At 43.2% G+C, this 27,264-nt stretch overlaps 1 protein-coding gene across 2 annotated transcripts in view; it reads right to left on the minus strand.

The window, feature by feature from the left end:
- SYMPK (symplekin scaffold protein) overlaps positions 1-27,264 on the minus strand; it is a 2,606,756-nt gene that overhangs the window by 1,885,093 nt on the left and 694,399 nt on the right. For both annotated transcript variants that reach the window (XM_044062505.1, XM_044062497.1), the window contains exons 11-12: positions 14,774-14,924; positions 14,448-14,652 (exon numbers count right to left, since the gene is read on the minus strand). In XM_044062505.1, coding sequence (XP_043918440.1) covers positions 14,448-14,652; positions 14,774-14,924 — 356 coding nt within the window. The remainder of the gene's footprint in view (positions 1-14,447; positions 14,653-14,773; positions 14,925-27,264) is intronic.

Below are 27,264 nucleotides of genomic sequence, written 5' to 3' on the forward strand. Positions count from 1 at the left end.
AAGAAGAATCTGTATCCCTGGGATACAATGTTCAAGACCCATCTGTTTTGGGCGATGTACTCCCAGTTTTTTGCATGTAGGACAAGTTTTCCTCCTAAGGGCGTAAATACTAGGGCAAGGCTTGGAAGAATTAAGGATAAGTCATTGTGAGATTTTACCATAGGATGTTCGCTTACTACTCCCTGTTTTAGAGGTGGGAGCACTCCATTGCTTAGATCTGTGCATACCCTGAGACTGTAATTGTGGTGGTATGCTGCCCCTGGGTTAGGACTGAGAAGGTGGCTTTACCTGTAGGAAAGAACAGTTTGCGTAGATTTAGCTTTTTCCTCCATCTTTTTGAGGACTTCTTCTGCTTTATTGCCAAACAGGCATTCTTGAATTAGTGGTGCATTTAGTAATTTTGCTTTGACATAGTCTGGCAAGATATGTTCTTAAGCCAAGCATGCCTTCTAAGAACAGACCCAGTGACAGCAGCCTTGCAAGATGCCTCAAAGGCATCATAACCACATTACAAAGTATGTTTTCCAACTTGGTTAGCAGAATGCATTAACTCTTGTAAATCTTTATGTTCTACACAATCAGGAATCAACATCATTTTCTGTTTAATTAGCGCCATAATATGTTGCTGATACTTTAACATATGAAACTGGCAATTTAAAGCCCCCGATGGCAAGAGTAGCAGAGGTGCACATCTTCTTACCCAATCTGTCTAAAGCCCTAGAGTCCCTGTCCAAAGGGGTAGGGCTTTTGGGCTATTGTAACCTTAATGCCTTTAGGTCCCTGGGAAATGGTCTCTGGATCCGCAGTAGGATTCTTAAAGAGAAACTTGTGGGTGACAGGTACTCTGTAATACCAGTCAGGTTTCCTGGCTGCAAGAGGCAGGGTATCAGGGGTAAGGCTGGATTCCAAGAAGGCATCATCTACAATCTCCAGAACAGGGGGTATAGCTAGATGTCTGTGCTGAGGCAAGTTTAAAAATTCTCCGAGTCTCTTTTTGGACACTGGGTAGTCCTGGCATTCCTAGCGGAAATGGTCTCTTAAGGTATGCAAGGTTCCACCAAAAGAAAAGTCCTCTGGAGGGGAGGCAGAGGGGATGGAATCCTCTGCATATGAATCCTCATAGGTAGATAAGGGAATGCCCCGATAATCAGAGAGATCCGAGTCATCAGGCTCACTGTCTGCAGAATCAGAAGGAAAATCAATCCTTTGTCTTTTAGAGGGGGAAGGCTGGCTTCCCCTAATTAAAGTTATAAGGTCTTCAGCCATTCTAAGCATTTGTTTCTGTGGCATGGGAGCTTGAGCATGCGCTTTGTTCTGTTTTCTAGGCGAAATGCGAACTCTGGGCCAGAAAAACTCAGTAGTTTTAGTCAAAAATGAAGATGCTGGTTTAATACGAACATCAGAAGGTTGGAATACACCCTCAGAAGGCCTGCACAGCAGCTCTGGACCCATCCAAGGTAGAGACATCTGCAGGTTCCATAGTCGAAAAAGCAACTTGCAGCATATCGGACTCTGAAAGGGTCTCAGCAGTGGCCTGCGAATCTGTAGAAGCAGGTATCAGGGGCTGTGAAGGTGCCGCACTGTGTACCGGCCTATGCGGTCTCTCTCTGTCTTTATCCTTACATTTTTCCAGAAGATTAGCAGTCGGATGGCTTATCAAAGCCATTTCGGAATACGGAGAATGACAGCAAAAGAATTTAGTGAGAAAAATAGCCAGATGACGAATAGTTCGGGCGCTGAATAAGGCACAAAACCGACATCAAGGAACATTGTGGTCTGGGCCTAAACAGATGACACAGTAAGAATGAAAATCTCTGTGAGGTATTTGCTTTCCACAGGCAAGACAATTACTGACTTTTTCTGACATCGGTTAGAGCAAGAAAAAAGGATCCTCAACGGGGTACTTATCTTTTAGAAGACTTCAGGTCTGAAACTCGAAAAATGAAAATTTCAGGAGGCAGCCGACCGGCACTTGCGAACTGCTTCTGCTTCGCACAGCAAGACAGACAGATGTAATGGCGTTGGCTGCATGTTTTATACTCATGACGTCCTGACGTCATGGAAGAAGCGACAGCGTCCGACGCAGAAATCCCAAGATTCTGGTATTCAGGCCGACTGTGGGTTACCCTGCAGGCAGATAACCCAAATGTGATGACTGCAACAGTGAAACACGAAGAACATCGGTGGTGGTGGTGGTGGTGGAGGGGTCATATGGCACAGTCACAACTGCTCTCTGCCAGGCTTGCATTTACTGACGCTGCCCTACCTCTCTTTAAACTGAGGTATCTTCCTTTTTAGCAGTTTGTCTTTGGACTATTTAATATAAAAAGGACCAGGTTTAACAGGGTTAATCCTATCATACATCAGCATAGGGAAACGAAAAAGTTGTCAGATCCCTTACATGATTCTTCTCCTCTCATCCAATTTCTTATCAGTAAGACATGCCCTTTAATAACCAGGTACTGCACTAGACAGTGCATTCACAACACTGCACCCACATAAGAGTGTTTGGCCACTTGAGCGGCAGTCTGATTGAAATTTCTAGAGACTGGCCTTCAAAAGTCAGATCTCTTCCATTTTTTGTCCCATATGATCCAGGATGGCCAACACAAAGGTTATCATGTGGGTTTGACAATTAATTGCCATGAAAGCCATGGTTGCTCAAGTATACACTTTTTTAACCAAACCTATCTAGGACCCGGCTTGTGTTATCACTATACAATCACATAACTCTTACTGAGTTTTGTAACTATACTTAGGGGCATCTTGCACATAGCAAAATATGTCTGGCTTTATTGAGGCTGGGGGTTAGGAGTCCAGAGGTTGGGATGCTGCTACAAAAGCATTCCCTTGGGTATCCAGGATAGGCAAGATGGCCATGGCCCTTGGGGCTTCCATTTATAATTGCTCTTAAAATCTCTTTTGGGTGTCTGAGATTTTTCTATCTTCTCACTGAAAAAAAAAATCACGCTGGTCAGAATCTCCCTAAAAGAAATCTCTCCCTTAGGAGAGTCAGGGTCAAGGTGCCCTCTACATCAGAGTCAAAGCCCTAGAGGAAATTAGATCTAGGAGACTTGGGTCAAGACCATCCTGCTCTGTGTCAGAGGTTCCACTTCTTTTTTCCTCAGAAGAGAGATCTTACTTCCTTTTTATTAGACAGGAAAGAATGAGATATTGTTATTCAGGCACTGGATGGGTTGGCAGTATAGTTTGAAGGGCTTTCAAAACACTTAGGCCAGCTCGATCTAGACCTCCTGGGCTACTTGGGAAGGGGGGTGGAGGCCTACCTATAACCTTCTTGACTGCCATTTGTCTAGACAAAAGAAGAGAAGAAATGTCTCTTCTTTTCTGGGTTTTTTTTGAGGGGGGACTTATGTTCACAAGGACCAAGAGCCCGGTCCATAATGTCAAACCTCCAATCAAAAATCCTTGGTCTCCTTGTGAACAAATACCTTATGGATTCTGCCCTGGCCAACTCAGGGTGTCTGTGCATTACAGAAGATGCCACGTGACCAGGGAAGGCCCCTGTGAGGCAGTCTATATGGATGCGCTAGATTCCCCAGCTATGACAACCTGTGAAGATAATAAGAGGAGCTGGGAGACGAGATGCCTAGTCCAGCGACTGCGAATGTGCTTTACTGGGGCCAGTTGTTTCACACTCATCAGGTGATGCAGACCTCTGGGGTATTGCTCTGCAGTTCTCTGCTCTCTCTGTCCCTGTGTTTTTTCTTGGGTAGATGTTTGATGGAGGAGAATGGCCCAGTCAAAGACAATGCTTAACATCCCAAGGCCTCAAAGCATTTACAATCTAGGAACAGGCTCAAAGTTGTGGCAGATGGATTTAGGCATAAAGCTTTGTTAATTACCACAATTCTTGACATGTTCTGCATCAAGAAAAAAAAATACAGCTAGTATGGCAGTCTTTATAGGGATCGGACTACCATACCTTCCCATTTTAGTGCTAGGCATAAGGAAAGTCACAAGAATCTCTTAACAAGCAAATACCATACGATATGACACTCCGACCCATGTGCAAAAAATGGGAAAAAGGGGCTGCGGATGGATGAATGAAAGAAATAAAGAACAAATCCCTAATGGGGTGCTTATCTGCCCAAGCTCCACTGAAATGTTTGAATGCAAAGGACTACTATGCAATGCTGAACAAGACATCTGCATATGCATTCTGCAACAAGAAAGTTCTGTAGATGGCATGGGCCTACATCCCCTTTGTACTAGCATGCTATATGTATGCTGTGATGGGTATATGCTGCACCAGAAGGAAGGCTACTGAGTTAGTGAACAGCAGACAGATGAATGGGACACCAAGCAGTGAAATCCAAGATGTAAGAAATACTATAAAAGTGACCTAATGAATACCTGATGGCTACCAGAAGCACTATTCTTCCAAGACTTTAGTACTGTAAAAGCAAGGTTAAGCAGCAAAAATGGGCAAGCCCATCAACCATGAAGTTCAGAGTAGGAATGGGGTTCTTTAAAGCAGTTCTGAAATAAAGCACATCTTTAAAGATCTGCTTAGCAGTCAGTGCAGGACCACAGTCTTACTATCCAAAATGTAATGATGTGAAGCCACAGCTGACATGTATCTTGACAGTGGAATAGAGCAGTCATGCAGGTGGTCTTAAGTAGAGACCACCTGTAGGATGCTGCTTAACCCAAAGTGAAAGCCATTTTGACTTGCGGGTACTGGAGTGCCAGATGGAAAGTTTTTCTAGCATATTCAAAACTCTTAGGATATGGCTAGCATATACAGTGGAATCAACGTTTATGTATGGATCTAGAAAACTATGGTGGAGCCAAATGACATTTCAGCACTGGGAAACAGTTTTATTATGGACTGGGAAAGTTTCCTGTATAACTAGAGACAATTGCACCCGAAACCATGCCTTTCTCGTCCACCACAAGCTTTTGTATTCATTTCCAGAAGTTTGCAACTTAGATATATAACTATTGGAAATATTTACAAGAATTCCCTGTACCTGACAGAGAAAACACATCAACAATAACCTCACCCTGCTGAATCATGCAGAAGAGGTTGACCTCATCTTTCTGTGCACCCAAGAGGTTTACTCAAAAGTACTTCACTTCTCAAGATCCTGACCAGGAACAGCTTCAGAATCCCCAGCTGCAGGACAAAAATGAAGAAGTAACTCAAAGTATCTATCAGCTTGATACCTTGCCCAAGGATGTGAAATTCTGAAAAAAAAATTACATCCCTTGTGACTTGTCTACTTCCCAGTGCAAGAAAAGCATCATTTTTCTGCAAAGGGGGGTAATGACTCTGTGAACCCTTGCTTGTTTTGATACCGTATGAGAAACGGTTTTCTGACTGCATGAAAACCCACAAAAATGTCTCCTCCAAGGTATTTAGAGCCAGATGTACTTTCCTCAGCTCAAAGTGAATGAATACTGACCCTACCTTACCAGGTAGACTAAACTTTCGACATAAAATAGGAACCCCCAGGCAAGGTCCTCACCCTCTAAAGCCAGGCATCCACCATCAAAACCTGGAACACATTTATGCCATAAAGGGAAAGACCATCTAAAGGTCAATGAGAACTGTTAACCACTCCAGTGCCTGGTGACAAGAGTCAGACAACAGAAGTGAGTCCTTGAGCACACTGCAGCTCTGAACTAATGAAAACTCACAGTATAGTGCAACACATGTCCCCTCAGGCATGTAAACAGCTCCATGAGGACTCCTGACCGCCATTAAGCCAAAAATGCACAGAAGTGTCTGATCCTGGATCCTAGTCCAGTCAAAGTCAAAATAAAATGACAGACACTGAAGTATTCCAAAATCCACATGGAGATAATTTTTTCATTTATAGACCCTGTTGTCTGTCAATCAGAAAACCTCCACTTTTCAACTTGCTCATGTGTTTCTCAGTACAACAGCAAGCCATGGGAGGCTGTCCTCCAGCAAGACATCACCGATTTTATTTTTCATTGCAATACCCTAATTCCCTGATCCCTGCAGAAGCTGACCGCTTCGGCTCTCAATGACAGCCCACTCATACATGCAAAGTACTCCACATGCAAAGGTTTAGCCACAGCATATGCTACTTGATGTGCATAACTCCCACCATGTCTCAGCTGCTCCTAGTGAGCACCCATGAACGGGTCTACTTCACATTGTCGTAAGCTGACAATATCGAGTCTGATATTGTCGGCACGACAATATCGAAAGTGAAGAACATCGTACAAGTAAACGGAAATCTCCATAAGGGGAGATTTCCATTTACCTCAATGTAGTGCGGTCTCAGAGTTGGTATTTTTAAGTAGGGTGGGTGCAGGGGGGCTTGCCCCCCCTGCCTACACCATTTTTTTTTTTTTTTTTTTACGTTATTCGATGTTTTACTTAATCGATCAATAAAGTTCTACCTTTATTGATTCGATTAAGTAAACTGTTGATAATGTGATATAGACGCCCCATGAACTGCTAGTGTATATAGCCTCCATTAGGTTCCAGTACAGCAGTAGGACTAGCTGCTTCCCTCCTCTAAGGACAGGATTGCCAGAAAAGGCTGCTTCCCTTCCATTCTTCCAGCCCAGCTTCTCCAGCATTCAAACCATCAGCCATATACAGGTCATCCAAGTTTAAGTCAGGGTTTTATTCCCTCTATGCCACATAGTATGGTCAAAATGACAACACCCACATAGTATGGCCAAAATGACAACACTTTTTTTTTTTTTATTAGATGTAATGTCTACCCAGAAAGGGCCACATGAATCACCTCTGTTGTCACTAAACGATAATATGCCAAAAGGTATTCACTGTGTCCAGTAACAACATTTAAGCACCCTGCAAGAGAAGTGATCCCTGGACCACCTAAAACTCCATGTGAAAAAATATGCTGGTTGAAATCAATGAGATCCAAAATGGAAGTATCCTTCTTGTCCAGTAAAAGATGACAGAAAAAAATCCAGATCACCTATGAAGGAAGGACAATCTTTGTAGCCCCATCTGACCTGTACATTCTGGGCCAGTTAAAAAGAATTCCTCTTGAAACAGATTGATCTACCTCCAAATCTCTTCCTAGGAAAGGAATGGTAAGCTCCAAAATTTGGCCCAGATAGATCACATACAGAACCCCAAAATTCTTTGTGATGGTTTCCATCCCCATTGGGTAGCCCCAGACTACAGTAAGGAATGCAGCACAGCAGCTGGCAGGGATATTCTTCTCAGTCACTTAGCAACGGAGAGGGCAACAGTATAATGCCCAAGAGCACTTCTCTTCTTGCACCACACTATCCCAATATGTTCTGCAAGGGTGCAGCTGACCATTCCCAGGTTAGGTGAGAGCCCTATGGCCCATTTGTTCCAGCCCTGGAAGCTCTACCAGTCTTGTTCCCCCCAGTGGCAACAGTCAAGTAGTAAGGAACAGGCCACTTTGTCCCTGTGAGGTGAATTATCCTTTCCCAGGGAGAGAGCATCTATTCCCGTTTTGTAGTTCAATGAACTCCACTGTGTGGTGCATTTTGTGGGAGACTTGCCTATGCACACAAAATTACCCTCAGATTGTGTCTCTGCACCACAGCAGTGCATGTTCTCTAGGGCTGTACTTCATATGTGAAACACCTAGTGCTACTACAAGCGGTCACCCAAGTGGTGAGTCAGAGGTGACTCCTTTGCTCCCTAGTATGCATGAGCTGGCAGCAGTCATTCATTCCCATCTTGCCTTATCTCCTACAGGTTCCCAAACTGGGAAACTCAGGTCATCTGTGCATCATACTCAGGGGCTTTACCCTTCTATGACACAGATACCGGCTCTGATGGCCTTTCTTGAGAACTTGCACCTTCTTCTGGAAATGACTGGGCAAAGGAGGAGGAAAGATCATAAAATTAACCTCTACAAAGGTGAAGGGACAATTTCTTCCTCAGGAGGTGGTCATGTACCAGATACAGGGTAGGCCTGTAAAACAGCATTTCCCCAAGTAATCTGCATCCAGGATCTTGTTCTTAAATTCCTCCAGATATGACAACCACAGCTATGCCATCTTGCAGAGGCACATGCCTGAGCCTGCAGCCCTAGTCGAAGTGCCAACACAGAGAAAATTATAGTGGAACATGTGGCATCCCACTGCAAAAAACAGACAGCTTCACAAAGGTCATCCCTGATCCAAGACTCAGGGAGGTCATCAAAATTATGTAGAACCTTCTTTAAGTATTAAGTAAGACTGAAACTTGGGTAGGTGACAAATACTAGAGTGCTGTGAGCCCTGATGTGGTAGATCAGTGCATGCTCTTGCAACTCCTTCCTAAGGTCTCCACATCAAATGGCATCAGTGCATGCTCTTGCAACTCTTTCCTAAGGTGTTCACATCAAGTGGCAAAGACACAATATACTGTGGTGTTTGAGCCCCACTGTGCGCACACACACACACACACACACACACACACACACACACACACACACACACACACACAGGAGTCAGCAATGTTTAGAGTTATTCTATCCCCTCAGAAAAAGCAAATGGCATCCACCTTCTCCAAGGTCATGGTGCCATCAGTCTATCTTGAGAGCATTCCAAATGACTGGTTCCAAATAAAATACAACTCAGGGCTGCCAGAAACCTCACTTTGGGAAATGGATGGGGGCTACAGTCAATGCCAAACTAATCCTCATAAACCTGTTAAGGCAATAAAAAGTGCATATGTACTGGAGAAATGGATGAAAGAGCTAAAGCTGACCTTCTCAGAAACAGTGACATCAGCATTCTCTTAATGCTTGTATGTGCCAGAATGAGAGCCAGTACCTGTCCGAGTATAGGGGATCAGGAACTGGTGCTTGGTTGTGTGGCACCCAAAGAGGACAAGTTTTGGAAAGGGCTGTTTTGGGTTTAACAGAGGTTTCCAACTGAAATTCCTAAGTGTGTGATCCTACACTGATAACTCAGTCATACAAGATATCAATCATCTGCTTGATGTCTAAACCATCAGAAGTAAGTTGTCTTCATTTGTTTTGAGGCCACTGTACATTCTGTAAATAGTTCATTCAATTTATTCTTATATGAGCTGCAAAATTTATTAATTATTCTTTAAAACAAAATTGAATAAAATTACTTGAATAAAAAAATGAAGTTACTGTGCACGATGGACTAAAGAACCCCTCTGCAATTTGTACAGGCCATTCCAACTATGCTTAAGGCAATTCTGTGAGGAAAGTCCTCATTTGCAAGTACCACTAATCTTGATCAAGACACTTCAGAACAAGTTTCTTGGTATTACATGGGTCAAATAAGTGTTCCTGTTGTCCTATGTGTGGACAAGACAGTGCAAGAATCCCAGAATACACTCAAAGCTGGGAGCCAGGGGTGTGCCTCTCCAAATCCCTCATTCTGTATCAAAGCAGAAGATGGAATGGGACTTGAGGCCTAACTAGTTGGGATGGTTCACCACCTCAGATATATACTGGCTCAAAGAACACCACAGGAGCACTGCAACAGTGTAATATAAACAAATGTATATTTATAACAATACACATGCTCTCATACCAATGTGCTTTTTCAAGTGTTTAGAAAATGAAATGGAAAAATTCCAGACTTATCTCTAGCAGAGTAAGGACAAGACCTGAATGCTTGTCCTTGCGGTAATGTTCTGACTTATGTCTAGGGCTCCAGGGAAGACTCACTGGTCCCTACATAAAGAATTTTTTAAAACCTACCATGTTTCTGGTTCCCAAGTAGCTACCAACCTTTATCCTCCTTGGCTTCATGCAGCTAGGTTGAACATCTTTATTTGCTAACATTACGCCCATCCACAAATTAGAACAGGCAATGCTGACTGGGTGAATGAAAAAAATATTTCAGAATATCAATGAGTTTGTCCGTTTCTTCCAGCAAAACTTGCCTGAGTGACAGGATCAAAATGGAGCTTGTCTGTCTAGGCGTGCATTAACTCATTACATCCCAGTGATGGGTCTGTATCACATTATCAAAATCTGAATCCGCAGAACAACTCTTCATCGACCCATTTTTAATTGAAACCAAACATCCTTGAATAATCAATACATCAAAACCTTTCCCACAGTAAGTACCCAGTGGGCCAATATAACGACTGCATAAACACACAAAAATGTAAAACCCACCCTGGTGAGGGACTATGCCTCTCACACACCCGCAATGTGGGGGGCTGTGACCCACACTCCCCATAACTAAATATACTGACTCCGAGATCACACTACAGTGGGGAAAATGATAAATTCCTGATGGTCTTCTGGTTACTTACTATGGGAAAATTTTCGATGTAATGATCACTCGAAGACATTAGTCGATGAAGAGGTGTTCAGTGGATTCGGATTTCAATAATCTGATACAGACCCCCCCCCCACCGAGTGACACCTCCAGGTGTATCTGTAGTTAACTCCTACTGACTCCTTTATCCGTCGAATATTGCTCATTCATATTTGTATCAATAATTCCAAAACCATGCTACATACAAGGTTTTAAAATATTTCATCTCTAAGCTTACACAACAGAAAACTCAACAGCATTAATATTTGACCTCTGTCTAGTCCAGGTAAATAGAGAGTAACTGTTATCTTTATGATATTAATTTATAAAGATATAATTTTCAAATTTTTCTAAATATTTCAACCAAGTAACACAGTCAGAATTCCTTAGCCTCATATGAATGCTTTCAGCTAGATGAATAAAATGCTGCTGACAGTATGTGTGTAACTTGAGTAGTTGAGATATTGTAGGTTGTTCACAAAATATTACAAATATAATAGTTATGGTGTTTACTGTGACTTATAAAATTCGGCTCAACACCTAGAATCTAAAGAATACTATTATAAAAATAGTTCATGCTGAAGAGTTTGCCATTTATACTTCTTTCATAACCCCTTTGGTTCCAGAGATATGAACATTTGTTTCAAATGTGAGGACATAATTTGATTCTGTCAAAAGGTTTAGGCTCCGCCCACTGGAAGTTACAGTGCAAACTTCCTGAGCGCCATTGGAGTGAATGAGTTAAATAAATCGCCCTTAACATCTTCTGTTATGGGTCGGCTTTTCAACTTAACAGGTCTCCTACTAAGAATTCCTGTACTTGCATGTTCTTGATGTTGCACCCTCACATTTCATAACATCCACTTTTTTCTGTGCCTTACACAGCAATCTGGAAATCTGAATACTCAAAATCTCTCATGTTAGGTTATCCACTTCAAATGTTATCACATTGGTCTGGCAACTTACAGTACTGAACATGAAAGCAGCAAGTATGTAGACTTATTTTCCAAAGATTACCTAGTACTCTACTCTCCCTGTTGTCTGCGACAGTGTTGGGGCAAGAAACTAGCTTACAGATCCCTGCTGTAATTTCCCTTTAAGCTATCAAGTCCACTGCCAGATTCTTGTGTAGGCACCGGGATGTCTGTTAGACTTCATAGAAACCACTAGGTTTCAGGGAGGGTGCAGAGGCTATGACTCTAGCTCCAGAAATGCCATCATGAAAGTTCATCTAGGAATAGCAAGTGAAGGTACCTTTTTTCCTCTCATCTCTTTGGATGCCCATTTAAAGTGTTACTTCATGAAAGTGAGTCTACCTAAATAAGACATCTTCCAAGACTCCAATGCTCTAAGCAGGGAGGGTCCTCTTTTCTTTTTTAAGGGCTGACAGCCTGCAGTGCAGGGCTGGCTGGAGGCCCAGTATGAGTTTTGTCACACTGCGATAAATCTTTCAGCTAATTTCCTGAAGTCTGACATGAGAAGACCAGGCTCAGAACATGAGGCAATAGAGTCATAGTAGCCTGTAACGTGATGGGTGCAGCATACTCATATGAGCAACTTCAGGGAAAATGGAGCAGCATGCAGCCACTGACATGGCAATGTGGGTCTTCTAAAAAAAGCAACAGATCCATAGGTCTTTCCCCAGGACAGATATACATTACAAGAGGTGGAAAAATCAATTTCTTTTTTACCTGCTAGAGACATTACATCTGTGCTTATGTGGATGTCAAAGTCAGCGACTTTTGTGAAAGCAACCACTGTGCCTAGTGCACTTATTATGTAGGTACAAAGCCCTAGAGATCCAGCTCGAGCTGCCGGCATGACTACATCCAAAAGAGTCGGTCAGTGTCTGGCAAGCAAAAACAGACACTGAGCCTGGAGGGTGGAGAAACTACCACACCAATTACTCTGCATTAAGACCTACCTGACAGAAAGGAAGCAGCCTACCACTCTTCTATAGTGACCTAAAGGTTCTCTCAATAATTCCCCGAGCTAATGTTCCTGTTTATATATTTTCATGGGTAGTAAGGGCCCTCCCACAGTTTTAGATGGTTGATCCAAATGACAAGTGACAAAAGCCACTCTCCACAGCAAAATAAGGCATTAGTCACAGCATCTGTGAGAATGTTACGAAGATTGGCTTTTGTCTCTTCAGTAATTCTTTTTCTTAAGGTGTCAAGGATTTGCATGACTAATCAGACTCGGAAGTCTGCATAAGGGTCTTCAGCCTTTTCCCGGAGGAACTAAGCATGAAAGCAGGCTTTTCTACTTCCACAGCTTTTACCTACTGGAACCCACAAAAATCTGGCATTTATCATAATGTAGTACTCTCCTAAGCAAAGAAGACACTTTGAATGCAAACTCCTAGAATGCATCTAATGCTCACAGTTGAGACTGTTTTTCAAAGAGTCCCAAAAAATTATTCACAAGGAGAAAGACAAGTAGCAAAAGAAAAGATTTCCCCATGGGTACTTATCTTTTGAGGAATTCTGCAGATTAGAAGTTCAGAATCAGAGACTTGACCAAGACATCACAAACTTTTACACTAAAACAGAGGACACATCAGCAGAATTTGACACCTTTAACTGGGACATGGCCATATATCCCTACATCAGGAAGGAGCCAGTCCATGAATGGATATCTGTAGTGCTCTACAAGCTGCTAGCCAGACATATGCATTAGTTAACCATATATGTCACTGATACAACTGCAACAACGATCCACACAAAGAACACTTCAATAGTGTCTGATAAGAACCATGATCCACAAGAAAAGGAAGTGGATTTTCACCTTATCAGTCAATGGTGGCCACTCCCTCCACTGATACACCATATCTCTAATTCTGTCTATCAGTGATCACAATACTGTCCAATGGCCATCAACAAATATCTAGCATCTGCAGATCTGCAGTTCATCTACGAACTCCTGCAAGGTACCTCTCATCAGACAATGGATCTAAAGCCTTGCAAAACATACTACTGTTATTGCCAAAACAGACACGAATAATGTCCTAGTGCACACCATTGGCAGGCTTAGTCTCAGCTGCATACTGCTTCCTTCATTTCTTAACCACTTCCACACCCCCCAAAGATCTTAATCCATTATTCAGTATGAATAGACAAACAATAAATCATGTTAAATAGCTTAATATCAAGGATTAAAGAAGTATTCAAGAATTAAAAAGGTTCCTAAAAGATTTATGAAAGAGGTCTATCTTAAGACACCTCCAAAAGTTAATCCCTACTGCATCATACAGATAAACACTGACAAAACCACCAAAGCAGCAAAACTCATATGCCAGAACTACAGTGGAAAAGGATAACCCAAACGTAAGCTTGGGGATCAAAAACACTCCAGGACCCTGGTAAGTTAGAGGACTTAAATATCGTAAAATAACTCTGAAGGTAATTCTGTGCTTACCACTGCATGTAATGAAGCAAAATATTGTGGTTATAACCAACTGTCAATGCAAACATCAACTCCAGCCCATAAAGGCAATGGCGACCCCACTCTCTTCGCCTTTACTGAAATGGCTGACAATGTGAACCAGTAACAGTCACCGATATCTGTATTCATTCAAATCAAACCAAGAAGAAAACTTCAGAGTGTGGAGGGTGTGATACTCAATTCCTAACGTATGTTATGCACTTAGTTCACTTAATAAAAATCTAACTGTAAAATATAGCTATAAAACACATGGATCACTCATTTGTGTGTTTCAATAAACGATATTCCATTTTAACTCAACTGTACACTACACACTATTTTCTATTTGATTATTTTGGAGCACATATTTTATAGTTAGATTTCACAGTTAGAACTAAGTGCGCAACAATTTAGGAATTAAACATCACACCCTCCACACTGCGAAGTTTCTTCTTGATTTGTTTTGGATCCAGTATAGGTTGATTATTGGGTTTTTCTGAGACTTTGAGGGATACCACAGATTTCTCTTTTATTCATTCAAATCAAATGCTAGCCCCCATCATTACAGTCTCATCACCATTACAGATTATTCTTGGATGCATCACAAATTTTAATATCAGTCTTCGTAAAACGTTCTTCAGAAAGGAGCGAGACAGAGGCATTTATTTTTAGAATTCTACCCCCAAGAAAAAAATCCACAATTCGTGCAAGTGTTACACACAAGACCTACTAACTTAACTTCACAAATATTGAAAACTAACATTTACCTGGTCTGTGCTGATGGAATTATAGGCTCTGGGCGTCGCTTGGCTTGTGGGGCTTCTTCAGGTTGAGAAGGTTCTGTATAACCTACCACAGAAATTGCTTGCCCCTGTGACAGAGCAGAGAGACGGCGTTTAATAACCACACCTTCTTGTTTAACGCCTTTATCTTCTTTCTGTTCTGGTTTAGGAAGCTTCAGTTGTTCTACACCTAATTTGCAATGGTATGGCAAAAGAAAATATTAAAAATTATATAATAAAACTTCGGACAAAAATTATAAAAATATGAGGTTTTTGAAGCCACTACTTAAAAAGATAGTTTTAACTGTTACCTGGTCCAAGACCAGCTGAAGTCATCTGTGTGGCCATGAGCCTTGCAAGATGTCTGATCTGCACTTCAGTACCTGCAGATTCAACAGGAGTGTATGTCGCTTGGAAAGATGCAGGCATTGTATCAGGAAGGTAAACCATGCTGATTAAAACCTTGAAGAGAAAACATAAAAAGTTTGGTTTAGTAAATCACCCTACTTTACTAGCTAACCTAAGTGTAAAGGGGTCTATATTAGAACATCGAAGTTTCAGAACTTCGAATGTTCTAATATCAACCCCTAGTAACCGAAAACTGATAACATCGAAAACTCAGAACAGCGAATTTTTTCCTAGGGGAAAAATTTGCTGTTCCAAAACACACACAACACAAACACACCAAACAAACAGCAATCCACACACATACATCTAAAATCTTCCAACTACACCTACACTAAACTGCACATACACCACTATCTACCCACTTACCTTAACCCAAACCCTACCTAACCCTAAGGTCCATCACTATCGCACACACACCGCACCCGCGCCCTAACCCTAACTCACCGATCCCACCCTAACCCTCATGTCCACACATTCGCACACTTACCTGACCCGCGCCCTAACCCTCACGTCCACACAATCGCACACTTACCTGAACCGAACCCGACCCGTAACTTTACACTGCAGAGCTAAAAATAGCAAAGTGACAGGAACGGACAACCGAATTCTTTCCCTAAGAAAGAATTCGGTTTTCGGAAACTTCGCTTTTTCCGCTTTCGCTTATTAGGGGGTCGATATTAGAACATTCAAAGTTCTGAAACTTCGATGTTCTAATATAGACCCATTGTACAGTACCTCTACATAAAAAGACTAGAACTAAACTGCCAAGAAAACCCATATTACTCTAGAATAAATAATATCAGGTATTGTTACAATGTCAGTGTTCCTACCACTTCAGACAATCTACAAGGAGATCCTTCTTTATGGGTCCATCATATACTTCATCCTCCTTCCTGTCCTATTTTGATTTGCTTCTCTCAAAATCTCTCAGTGTCAGGATTTTGGTTGCCTTAAGAATTGGAACACACTTCCAGAAATCAATAAAAAACAATGAAGGCTTAATACAGTACAGTTTTGTACCTACCATAAATGTAGATGTTAGAGTGTACACCCTGCTGCAGTCCTCACACTTGGGTTATCCTGTCGTCAGGCGGTCCCGCAGTTGGCCGGAATTCCAAAAGTCTTGGTCCGGCGTCGATTGTTGTCGCTTCTTCCCTGACATCAGTGTGCCAGGGGTATATATAATGCAACCAACGCCATTTTCTTCAGTTTTATGATAGGTACAAAACTGTACTATGTTCATAGTGTTACCCTGCTGCAGTCATCACACTTGGGTTGAATCCCAAAGCTAAGGATGGGTGGAAGAATCATAGAGGGTTAGAGGAGGCTAGAAGGCCCTGCAGAACTGCAGTGGCGAAGCCCGCCCTAGTCTTAGAGTAAAGTGGCAAGTGATAGTGTTTGGTAACGGTGTGTACTGAACTCCAAGTTGCAGCTTCCAAAATCTCCTTGGTTGGAACCCCCCCTGAGAAAGGTTGTAGAAGTAGCTGTTGCCCTGGTAGAGTGGGGCCTAATGGTAGCAGGAACTGGTTTTCCATGATGGGTATAGCAGAAACGTATGCAATGACCTATCCATTTGGAAATTGTTTGTTTTGATATAGCCTTCCCTTGTGAAGCTGTAGCATAGGATACAAAGAGCTGGTCAGATTTTCTGAAAGCCTTAGTTTTGTCCAAGTAGTAACGAAGTTGCCTGTGAATGTCCAAGGAATGCAGGAGTCTCTCACCTTTGTTCTGTGGATTTGGGAAGAAGGTGGGTAAGTGAATGGTTTGATTTAAAGCCACACTGGAAACCACCTTAGGCATAAAGGCAGGATTAGTTCGTAGAGAAACTCTGTCTTGATGAAAATTGAGGAAAGGTTCCACTGCCATTAATGCCTGCAGCTCTGAGACTCTTCTAGCTGAAGTTATTGCTAGCAGCAGGGCGGTCTTCCATGATAGGAACTGAAGATCTGCAGAGAAAGCTGGTTCAAAGGGAGGTAGCGTTAGTTGTTCTAGAACAAAATTGAGGTCCCATGTTGGTGTAGGTGCTCTCCTGGGTGGCCTAATGTTTTTTGCCCCTCTGAGGAACTGCCTTAGAAGTGGATGCGAAAATAAGGGTGGATCCGTATTGTAGTGGGCTGAAACAGCTGAAGCATGGATTTTAATGGAGGAGAAAGAAAGTCCTTTGTGCAACATCTCAGTTAAATACTGTAGAATGTGAGGCATGTGAGGCTGAATTGTGTCTTGGCCTTTAGCTTGTTTCCAGGCACAAAACCTTTTCCATTTGTCCGAATAAGCCTTCCTGGTGCTTGGTCTCCTAGCTTCCAGAATAACATCCATAACTGCTTGGGAAAGAGGAGCCATGCAGCCAGATTTAAGGTTTTGAGCTGGCTGTGAAGAATATGATTGTTTTGTTGTGTGAGCAAATGGGAAATTTGTGGTAATATCCAAGGTGGGCCGCGGGCCATATTCCTCAATAGTGGGTACCAGTGCTGGCGTGGCCAGTCTGGAGCTATGAGAATCAGTCGTGGTCTCTCCTTTCTGACTTTCAGAAGTACCTTTGTGAGGAGAGGCAATGGAGGGAAGGCATATACTGTCAGGTTTTTCCAACAGAGTGTGTCCACTTTCCAAGCTTGATGGTGAAGTGTCCTTGTACAAAATTTTGTTAGCTGATAGTTTTGAGGACTGGCAAACAGGTCTATGTCTGGAAGGCCCCATTTTTGAGTTATCATTTTAAATACTTGTGGATCTAGTTTCCACTCGTGGGGATCCATGATGTTTCTGCTGAGGTCGTCTGCCAATGTATTCTTCTTTACTGGCAGGAACTGAGCTTGCAACTGAACTTGGTAAGCCAGTGCTGTGTTCCATAAGATCATTGCTTGCCTGCACAGAGGGTAGGAGCGAGTACCCCCTTGTTTGTTTATGTACCACATTACTGTGGTGTTGTCCGTCTTTATTGTAAGTTGTCCTGGATGTAACAGATTCTTGAAGGCTGTCAGAGCTTTCTGTACAGCTAGCATCTCTTTTTGATTGATGTGTAAATTCCTTTGATCTGCAGTCCATACGCCTTGAACACACTGTCCTACCATGTGTGCCCCCCAGGCATAGTCTGATGCATCTGTTGGGATAGTTTGCCTGGCTGGGAGCAAGGTGAAAGGCTGACCCTTGTTGAGGTGACATGCCTGTGACCACCATAGAAACTCCTGTTGTAGGCAGGGAATGAGAGATATCATTGTGTCCAAGCTGTGGCTGTGTTGAGACCATACGCTTTTTAGGTACCACTGTAATTTCCTCATATGCAGCTTTGCAAATGGTATTAGTAGTATGCAAGATGCCATGAAACCCAAGGCCTGCAGAATTTTTCTTGCAGTTAATTGGGTCTTTGTTGCCATTGTTTTGAAATATTGAGTCAGTTGTAGTTTGTCTGGCATCAGGTAAGCCTTCTGGGCCGTTGTATTCAAGCTGGCACCCAGAAATGTCATATTTTGTGAGGTACTAGTTTTGACTTCTTTTCGTTTACTGTGTACCCCAGGCAATTTAGTAGATGTTTTACAAAAGCCAGATGATGTAAGAGAATGTCCTTGCTTTCTGCTTGGATGAGGCAATCGTCCAGGTATGGGTATATCTGAATTCCTCTTTGTCTGCAGTATGCAATTACTGGTGCCAGGCATTTTGTGAAGACTCTGGGTGCAGTAGATAAGCCAAGGGGCAGTGCAGAGAATTGGTAATGGGTTGAACCTGCAATGAAATGGAGGTATCTTCTGCAACTTTGTCTGATAGGGACATGCAGGTATGCCTCCTTGAGGTCCAACATTACTAGCCATGCTTCCTTGCCCAACATGGGAAGAAGCTGCTGTAGTGTTAGCATCTTGAATTTGGGTACTTGTAAGAAGGTGTTTAGAATTGAAAGATCCAGAATTGGTCTCCAGGCATTGTCCTTTCTGGGCACTAGAAAGAGTCTTGAGTAAAATCCTTGACCTTGCTCTTGAGTAGGTACCAGCTGAATGGCTCTCATGTCCATGAGAGCTGTAATTTGTTTTTGTGCCTCTGCCCATTGATTTTGTGGCAGGTTTGGCATTCCTCTTTTCATTGGCAAGGTGTGAAAATGGAATCTGTATCCTCGTAAAATTATGTCTAGGACCCATTTGTCCTTTGTGACAATGTGCCAGTTGTCTGAAAAAAGTGTGAGTTTTCCTCCCAAGGGGGCTGCCAAGAGAGTGTTGCTTGGCCAGATGAGGTGCAAGTCATTGAGTCTGCCTTCGGAACCTGTCTTCTCCTCCCTTCTGTGTTGTACTGCCCCATTGGCGAGGTTTGTACTGGGCTTGTGGTTGTCCTCTGCCTCTTGGATGTCTGTATTTACCCGTCTGTGGTCTGTCAGTAGCGTGGAAAGGACCAATTTTTTGTTGGCCAGTTTCTGCTGAAGCAAGGGGGCTGTATCTTTAGGAAATCTTTGACTGTCTGCATAGATTTTGCCTTATCCTCCATTTTCTTTTAAGACTTCTTCTGCTTTAACTCCAAAAAGAACATCCTGCTGTACGGGAGCATCTAGAAGCTTTGCTTTAACATGATCAGGCAGAGTTTGTTCCTTTAACCAAGCATGCCTACGTATAACAGACCCAGTGACAGCTGCTCTGCAGGAGGCCTCCAAAGAATCAAACCCACATTGTAAGATATGTTTGCCCACCTGTTCAGTTGCATGCAACAGATCCTGCATTTCTTTCAATTCAGACTGTTGAGGGAGAGTGGTCATTCTTTGCTTTAACTGAGAGATTAGAAATTGCTGATACTTAAGCATGTGAAACTGGCAATTTAGTGCCCTCATAGCTAGAGTGGCTGAGGTGTAAACCTTTTTCCCCCACCTGTCTAGTGCTCTGGAATCCCTCTCATAGGGTACAGGATTTTTTGCCATAGAAGTCTTAGCCCCTTTGTGACCCTGGGAGATTGTCTCTGGGTCAGCAACAGGGCTTTTATAAAGAAATTTGTGGGAATCAGGCACTCCATAGTATCTGTCAGGCTTGGTCGGAGCAGGAGGTAGAGAGTCTGGGTTCAAACTGGATTCTAAGTAAACATCATCCACAATGTCTAAAACTGGTGGGATGGCAAGTGGTCTGTGCTGGGGGAGTAAAAGAAACTCTCTGAGCCTTTTCTTAGAGTCAGAGTAGTCCTGACCTTCCCAGTGAAAATGTTCCCTCATAGTGTGTAAAGTTTCCCCAAAGGAGTAGTCTTCAGAAGGAGAAGCTGAGGGAATGGAATCCTCAGCATCAGAATCTTGAGAAGGAGTAATCTTGGTCCTCAGAGGAGTCTGAAGAAATGGACACTTGTTCAGAGGATGAATAATCTTCTTCTGGTCTAGGCCTTTTGTCAGGAGGGGGCTGGGAGCCCCTGATTAAAGAGATCAAATCTTCAGCCATTTTGAGCATCTGTTTATTAGACATGGGGCCTTGAACAGGGGACTGAAATGCAGTCCTTTTAGATTTAATAGGAGTCTTCGTCTTAGGATACGTTTTAATGGTGAGCATCGTCGGTCTGAAAACGCCTTCAGAAACCGATGGTGTTTCTGCAGCACCGACATCTTTTTCAGCAATGTCGTCGGTAGGGCCTGAACAAAATGGCTGCGTCGGCCTGGTACATTCCAAAATTTCCGAAGCGGTCTCAGGTTCCAGATCTGCGGTAGTCAGGGGCTGCGTCGGAGCCTGAGGACCGGAGACGGGACCAGCTGAGGCCTCGGAATCTGGCTTAGGCCTGGGCTGTTTGTCCTTATCCTTGCGTTTTTTGTGCACATCGGTTGTTCCGATGGCATAGTGTAGTTAAATTTTCTACCGAAGTAGTGTCGTGCGAAATCAAAGCGTCTTTTAATAGTATGCTTATTAAACCTAGCACAAAAACGACAACTAGTGACGTCGTGGTCTGGGCCTAGGCAAGGTATGCAATAAGAATGAAAATCCTTATGAGGTATTTGCTTCCCACAAGAAATACAATTGTTAACTTTTTCTGACATCGGTCTGAGGCAAGAAAAGTTTCCCCAACGGGGTACTTAGCTTTATAGAAGACTTCGGTCTGAAATTCGAAAATCTCAGGAGTTGGCCGACCGGCACTTGCTAACTGCTTCTGCTTCGGGCACCGCGTGGCAAGAAAGACTGAAGAAAATGGCGTCTGTTGCATTATATATACCCCTGGCACACTGATGTCAGGGAAGAAGCGACAGCAACCGATGCCGGACCAAGACTTTGGAATTCCGGCCGACTGCGGGACCGCCTGACGACAGGATAACCCAAGTGTGATGACTGCAGCAGGGTAACACGATGAACATCTAAACTGCTTCAAGTAATATACTAGTTTACACGTGCCAGACCTAAATGTGCTCGGAAAGCAGTCTCGACTAAAGAGACATTTAAGAAGAGTGCAGTTGTATATGAAAAGTACAGTTTTGTACCTACCATAAATGTAGATGTTCGAAGATCCACATTGCTGCAGTCCTTACTTATGGGTAGTCCGCTGTCCTCGGTCGGCCCGAATACCAAAGTATTAGGCTGACGTCGGTCATGGGCGCCTAGATCTGACATCAGAGCGTCAGGGTATAAAGGCGCATGACCGACGTCATATCCTCAGTCTTTTCTTGCCCCAGATGTCAGAAGGCCAAACCAGAAAGGCCACAGCCAAAAACAGAATACCTCCCAAAAACATGCCCAACAACCATCACCTAAAGCATAGCACCATGTCAAACTACAGTGGGGAAGGAGGGAGGGTAAATTGGACTGCAGCAATGTGGATCTTCGAACATCTACATTTATGGTAGGTACAAAACTGTACTATGTTCTTCATCTCACATTGCTGCAGTCCTTACTTATGGGTAGAATCCCAAAGCAACGGGAAAGGGAGAATGGTAAAAATCATAAAGCATTAGGGGCTGCTAAAATGCCCTGTAAAATTGCAGTGGCAAATCCAGCCCTAGACTTAGAATAAAGAGGAAGGTGGTAATGTTTTGAAAAAGTATGCACTGAACTCCAAGTAGCTGCCTCCAAAATGTCCTTTGTAGCTACCCCCCTTAGAAAGGCTGTAGAAGTAGCAGTAGCCCTAGTGGAATGAGGCCCAATTCCAGCAGGAATCTCCTTACCATGATGGGAATAACAGAAAGAAATACAAAACCCAATCCATTTAGAAATAGTTTGTTTTGAAACAGGTTTACCCTGTGAACCCAAAGCAAAAGAAACAAACAACTGCTGAGACTGTCTGAACTCCTTGGTTCTGCTCAAATAATAACGCAACTGCCTGTGAATATCCAAAGTATGCAAAATTTTCTCCCCTTTATTTTGGGGGTTTGCATAAAAGTAGGCAAATGAATAGTTTGGTTTAAGGCCACACTAGAAACCACTTTAGGCATAAAGGAAGGATTAGTACGCAAAGATACCCTATCCTTATGAAAATCAGGAAAGGCTCCACTGCCATGAGGGCCTGTAATTCAGAAACCCTTCTTGCAGAGGTAATGGCCAACAAAAAAGCAGTTTTCCATGACAAATACTTTAACTCGGCAGTAGCTGCAGGCTCAAAAGGTTGTAGAGTAAGTTTTTCCAACACAAAATTGAGATCCCAAGCAGGAGTAGGAGCTCTACGTGGGGGTCTTATATTCTTTGCCCCTCTAAGAAATTGCTTAAACAAAGGATGAGAGAATAAAGGAGGGTCACAATCATAGTGAGCAGAAATGGCTGCAGCATGGACCTTTATCGAGGAGAAAGACAAGCCTTTGTCCAATAACTCAGTAAGATATTGAAGAGCAACACTTAAATCAGGTTTGGAGACATCAAAGTCCTTTCCTTTGCTCCAAATAAAAAATCTCCTCCATTTATCAGCGTAAACTTTCCTGGTACTAGGCCTCCTGGCCTCCAAAATAACATTCAAAACTTGTTGTGGAAGCTGAGACCCTCCAGAGTCTAAAACAGAATATGCCAGGCTGTTAGATGCAGAGACTGAATCTTGACATTGAGGAAGTGATTGTCCTCTTGTGACAAAAGGTGCGGAATCAAAGGCAGAGGCCATGGAGGTTCTCGTACTAAACTCCTCAGTAGTGGGTACCAGTGTTGTTGAGGCCAATCCGGTGCTATCAAAATCATGGTTGGCTTGTCTTGTCTGGCCTTCAAAAGTACCTTGGGAAGAAGAGGCAGAGGTGGAAAGGCATATACATGCAGATTGTTCCAACTGAATGATAGAGCGTCCACCTTCCAAGCTGTGTGATGAAACATTTTTGTGCAAAACTTTGGCAACTGGTAATTTAGTGGAGAAGCGAACAGATCTATGTCTGGAGTTCCCCATAACACTGACAACTTTTGAAATACATGAGGATCCAATTTCCACTCGTGAGGATCCACTATTTGTCTGCTCAACACATCTGCTAAGGAGTTCTGTGCTCCTGGTAGAAACCTTGCCTGAAGATTGAGGTGTAGATTGAGAGCAGTTTCCCACAAAATCATCGCTTGCCTGCAAAGAGGGTAAGAATGGGTTCCCCCTTGCTTGTTGATGTACCACATGACAGTAGTGTTGTCTGTTTGAATCAACACCTGCCCTGGGTGAAGTAAATCTTTGAAAGCCATCAATGCAAACTGGACTGCTAACATTTCCTTCAAGTTGATATGCAAATGTTGGAGTTTGACAGGCCACGTGTTTTGCACCCATTTTCCATTGAGGTGTGCTCCCCAAGCCTTGTCCAAGGCATCTGTCGTTAGAATCTGACTCGCCTCTGGCCGGGTCACAGAGAGTCCCTTGTTCAGGTGACATTCCTGAGCCCACCACAAAAACTCCTTCTGAATGCAAGGTATTATCTGAATGACAGTGTCTAGATCTTGGCAGTGCTGTGTCCATACATTTTTGAGATACCATTGAAGCTTCCTCATATGCAATTTGGCATTGGGAAGCACCAGAATACAAGATGCCATGAACCCTAAGGCTTGAAGGACTGTCCTTGCAGTCAGCCTGGACCGTAGAGACATTTGATGGAAATAAAGAGAAAGGCTTCTTTGTTTGTCCGGGGTCAAAAAAGCAATCTGGGAAGCTGTATTCAGTCTCACACCCAGAAAGCACATGTCCTGAGAGGGTACTAGACTGGACTTTGTTTCGTTCACAGAATACCCTAGGCATCTTAACACTGCCATCACATACTGTAGATGATGAAGAAGTTTGTCCTTTTCTTGTGCAATAATCAGGCAATCGTCCAAATAAGGATAAATCTGTATTCCTCTTAGTCTGAAAAAGGCTATCACTGGAGCCAGAACCTTTGTGAACACTCTGGGCGCAGTAGATAAGCCAAAGGGCAATGCAGAGAACTGATAATGTAAATTTCCAGCCCGAAAACGCAGGTACCTTTTGCAACTGGGCCTGATAGGAACATGAAGGTAAGCCTCTTTGAGATCCAGAGTAACCATCCAGTGATCTTTTCCCAACAGAGGTAAAAGTTGTTGTAAAGTCAGCATCTTGAACTTTGGAATGTCCAGGTAAGTGTTGAGGATAGATAAATCCAAAATTGGTCTCCACGTGTTCCCTTTCTTTGGAACTAGAAACAGGCGAGAATAAAATCCTAGGCCCACTTCTGACAGAGGAACTGGCTGTATAGCTCCTATTTGAAGAAGTAAAGAAATTTGTTTGTGAGCCTCTATCCTTTGCCGAGGAGGGACGCCTGGCATGCCTTTGAAAGGAGGCATGGTATGGAAATAGAACTTGTAACCTCGGTTTATAATGTCCAATACCCATTTGTCCTGGGTGACTAAATGCCAATTTTGCTTGAAAAGAGCCAACTTTCCTCCCAAAGGAGCTGCCAGGCAAGAGGAATCTGGCAGCTGAAAATGCAGGTCATTGGGCCTGTTTACGAAAGGACTGGCCCCTGCCCTCACCAGCAGATTGAGCAGGCGAACTCCATTGTCTCGGCCTGAAGGTACTCTGAGCTCTGCCCCTACCACGCCTAGATCTACCCCTAGACTGAGAATCAGAAGAAGGTACGCTCACCCCTTAGTAGGCCAATTTCTACTAAACTTTGGAGGTTGTACCTGCAAAAATCTTTAACAGTCTGCATAGACTTAGCCTTGTCTTCCATTTTCTTTAAGACTGACTCCACAGGAGGACCAAACAAAACTTCAGACTGTAAAGGGGCATCCAGAATTCTAGACTTAACATGCTCAGACAAATTCTGATCCTTAAGCCAGGCGTGCCTACGAATAACTGAACCAGTGGCAGCCACCCTAGAAGAAGCCTGTAAAGCATCAAAACCACATTGCAAAGAGTGCTTACCCACCTGTTCAGAAACATGCACTAAATCCTGCAATTCTTTACACTCTATGCCCTCTGCCAAAGCATCCACTTTAGATCTTAGCTGAGAAAGGAGGAAATTCTGATACTTCAACATATGAAACTGGCAGTTCAAAGCTCTCATTGCTAAAGTAGAAGAGGTATACACCTTCTTACCCCATCTATCCAAAGCTCTAGCTTCCTTATCCAGAGGAACCGGATTCTTAACAACAGAGGCTCTAACACCCTTAGGCCCCTGACTAATAGTTTCTGGGTCCGCCCTAGGACTCTTATACAGATATTTATGAGCCTCAGGCACCCTGTAATACCTGTCCGGTTTAACTGGGGCAGGAGGCACAGAATCTGGATTAAGGGAAGCTTCCGAGAAAACATCTGAAACAACATCCAAAACTGGAGGTATAGCTAAGGGTCTATGCTGTGGTAAAACAAGAACTCCCTAAGTCTCTTCCGTGAATCAGAGTAATCCTGTCCTTCCCACTTAAAATGCTCCCTCATGGAATGCAGAGTTTCTGAAAATGAAAAATCCTCTGGAGGAGAAGCAGAAGGAGTGGAATCCTCTGCATCAGAATCAGAATAAGGAGGAAATCTTGAATGTCTTCAGCAGAAGACTCTGAATCATCTGAGGCCTGCTCCAAACTTTCCAACTCTGGCTCCATCCTGGGCCTCTAATCAGGAGGGGGCATAGAACCTCTAATTAAAGTAATCAAATCCTCTGCCATTTTAAGCATGTGCTTTTTAGGCACAGACCCTGAAGAACCAGAACTGACACCAGAGGAAGGCAAAACAGACCTGCCCTTAGAAGGAGCCTTAGAAACAGTAACAGAAGGCCTAACCACCTTAGGCATAGAAGGGAGAATAGTAACCTGAGAGGCCCCTTCAGCCTGACCTGCCTCCTGAGAGGCCACATCTTGTAAAATCAAAGTTTCCCCCTGGGACTCAACAGAAACTTCAGCCGGATCCACCTGTTCAGCTGTAGCTTCTAAAGATCCGGCGTCCGTAACGGACAAATCATTCTGCCTAGGCTTTAAAGATTTGTCTTTGCGTTTCTTAGTAGAAGCAGGCGTCGGAACATCCGACGGCATATTATAATTACACCTCTTGCCAAAGACTAACCTAGCGCAATCTAACCTCCGTTTTATAGTGCGCTTATTAAACCTAGCACAAAACCGACACCCGACTACGTCGTGCTCCGGTCCCAAACAAGGAATACAAAGCGAGTGGTAATCCCTGGGCGGTATCTGTTTCCCACAAGAAATACAATTATTCACTTTTTCTGACATCCGGTAAGTAACTGAGGCAAGAAAAAACAAAAATATTCCCCAACGGGGTACTTAGCCCAACTTGGTATCGGTCTGAAACTCCGAAAACGAAAAATTTCAGAACGCCGAACGGCACTTGCAACGCTGCTTCTGCATCGGACCATGCGGCAAAAAAGACTGAGGATATGACGTCGGTCATGCGCCTTTATACCCTGACGCTCTGATGTCAGATCTAGGCGCCCATGACCGACATCAGCCTAATACTTTGGTATTCGGGCCGACCGAGGACAGCGGACTAGCCATAAGTAAGGACTGCAGCAATGTGAGATGAAGAACATCCCATCAGTGATGGTCCTTTCACAGAGTACAGCTGTACAACACTATTCACCATAATCCAATATCTCAGAAATAAAGGATCCTTGACAAAAGGCATAAATAATGCATGGGATTATCCACACAGAGACACCTCTAAGGTCCTAATGGAGAGATGAAAAGTCAGCAAGCAAAGGAGAATAGTAGTGCTGAAATTGAATTCATCCTCAAATCTTTGTGAGTACCTTTGTGACGTGGTCCCTGTTTTTCAAACAATCTCACCAAGGCGACACTGATATATAGTCTGTATTTATATAGCATTTATAATGGACAGAAGTCACAAACAAAAAAAGATAGCTGGGTGCACAAGACCCAGGATAAAAAAAATGCCAAATACTGGTAGGCTCACTGGTGCCAGGACTGGAAAAAAATGACAGTGTAGAATCCTCAAAATATGTAAACATTCCTACAATGAGGCCAGGTCCAGTTAGAGGATGCCCCCCGTTGTAGAAAAAGTAGCAATCCAGAAAAATTGATTGGCCAAAGAAGAGCCATAA

Source organism: Protopterus annectens, chromosome 1.part0 (genome assembly GCF_019279795.1).
Source record: "Protopterus annectens isolate FY-2018-M chromosome 1.part0, PAN1.0, whole genome shotgun sequence".
Taxonomy (NCBI): Eukaryota; Metazoa; Chordata; order Ceratodontiformes; family Protopteridae; genus Protopterus; species Protopterus annectens.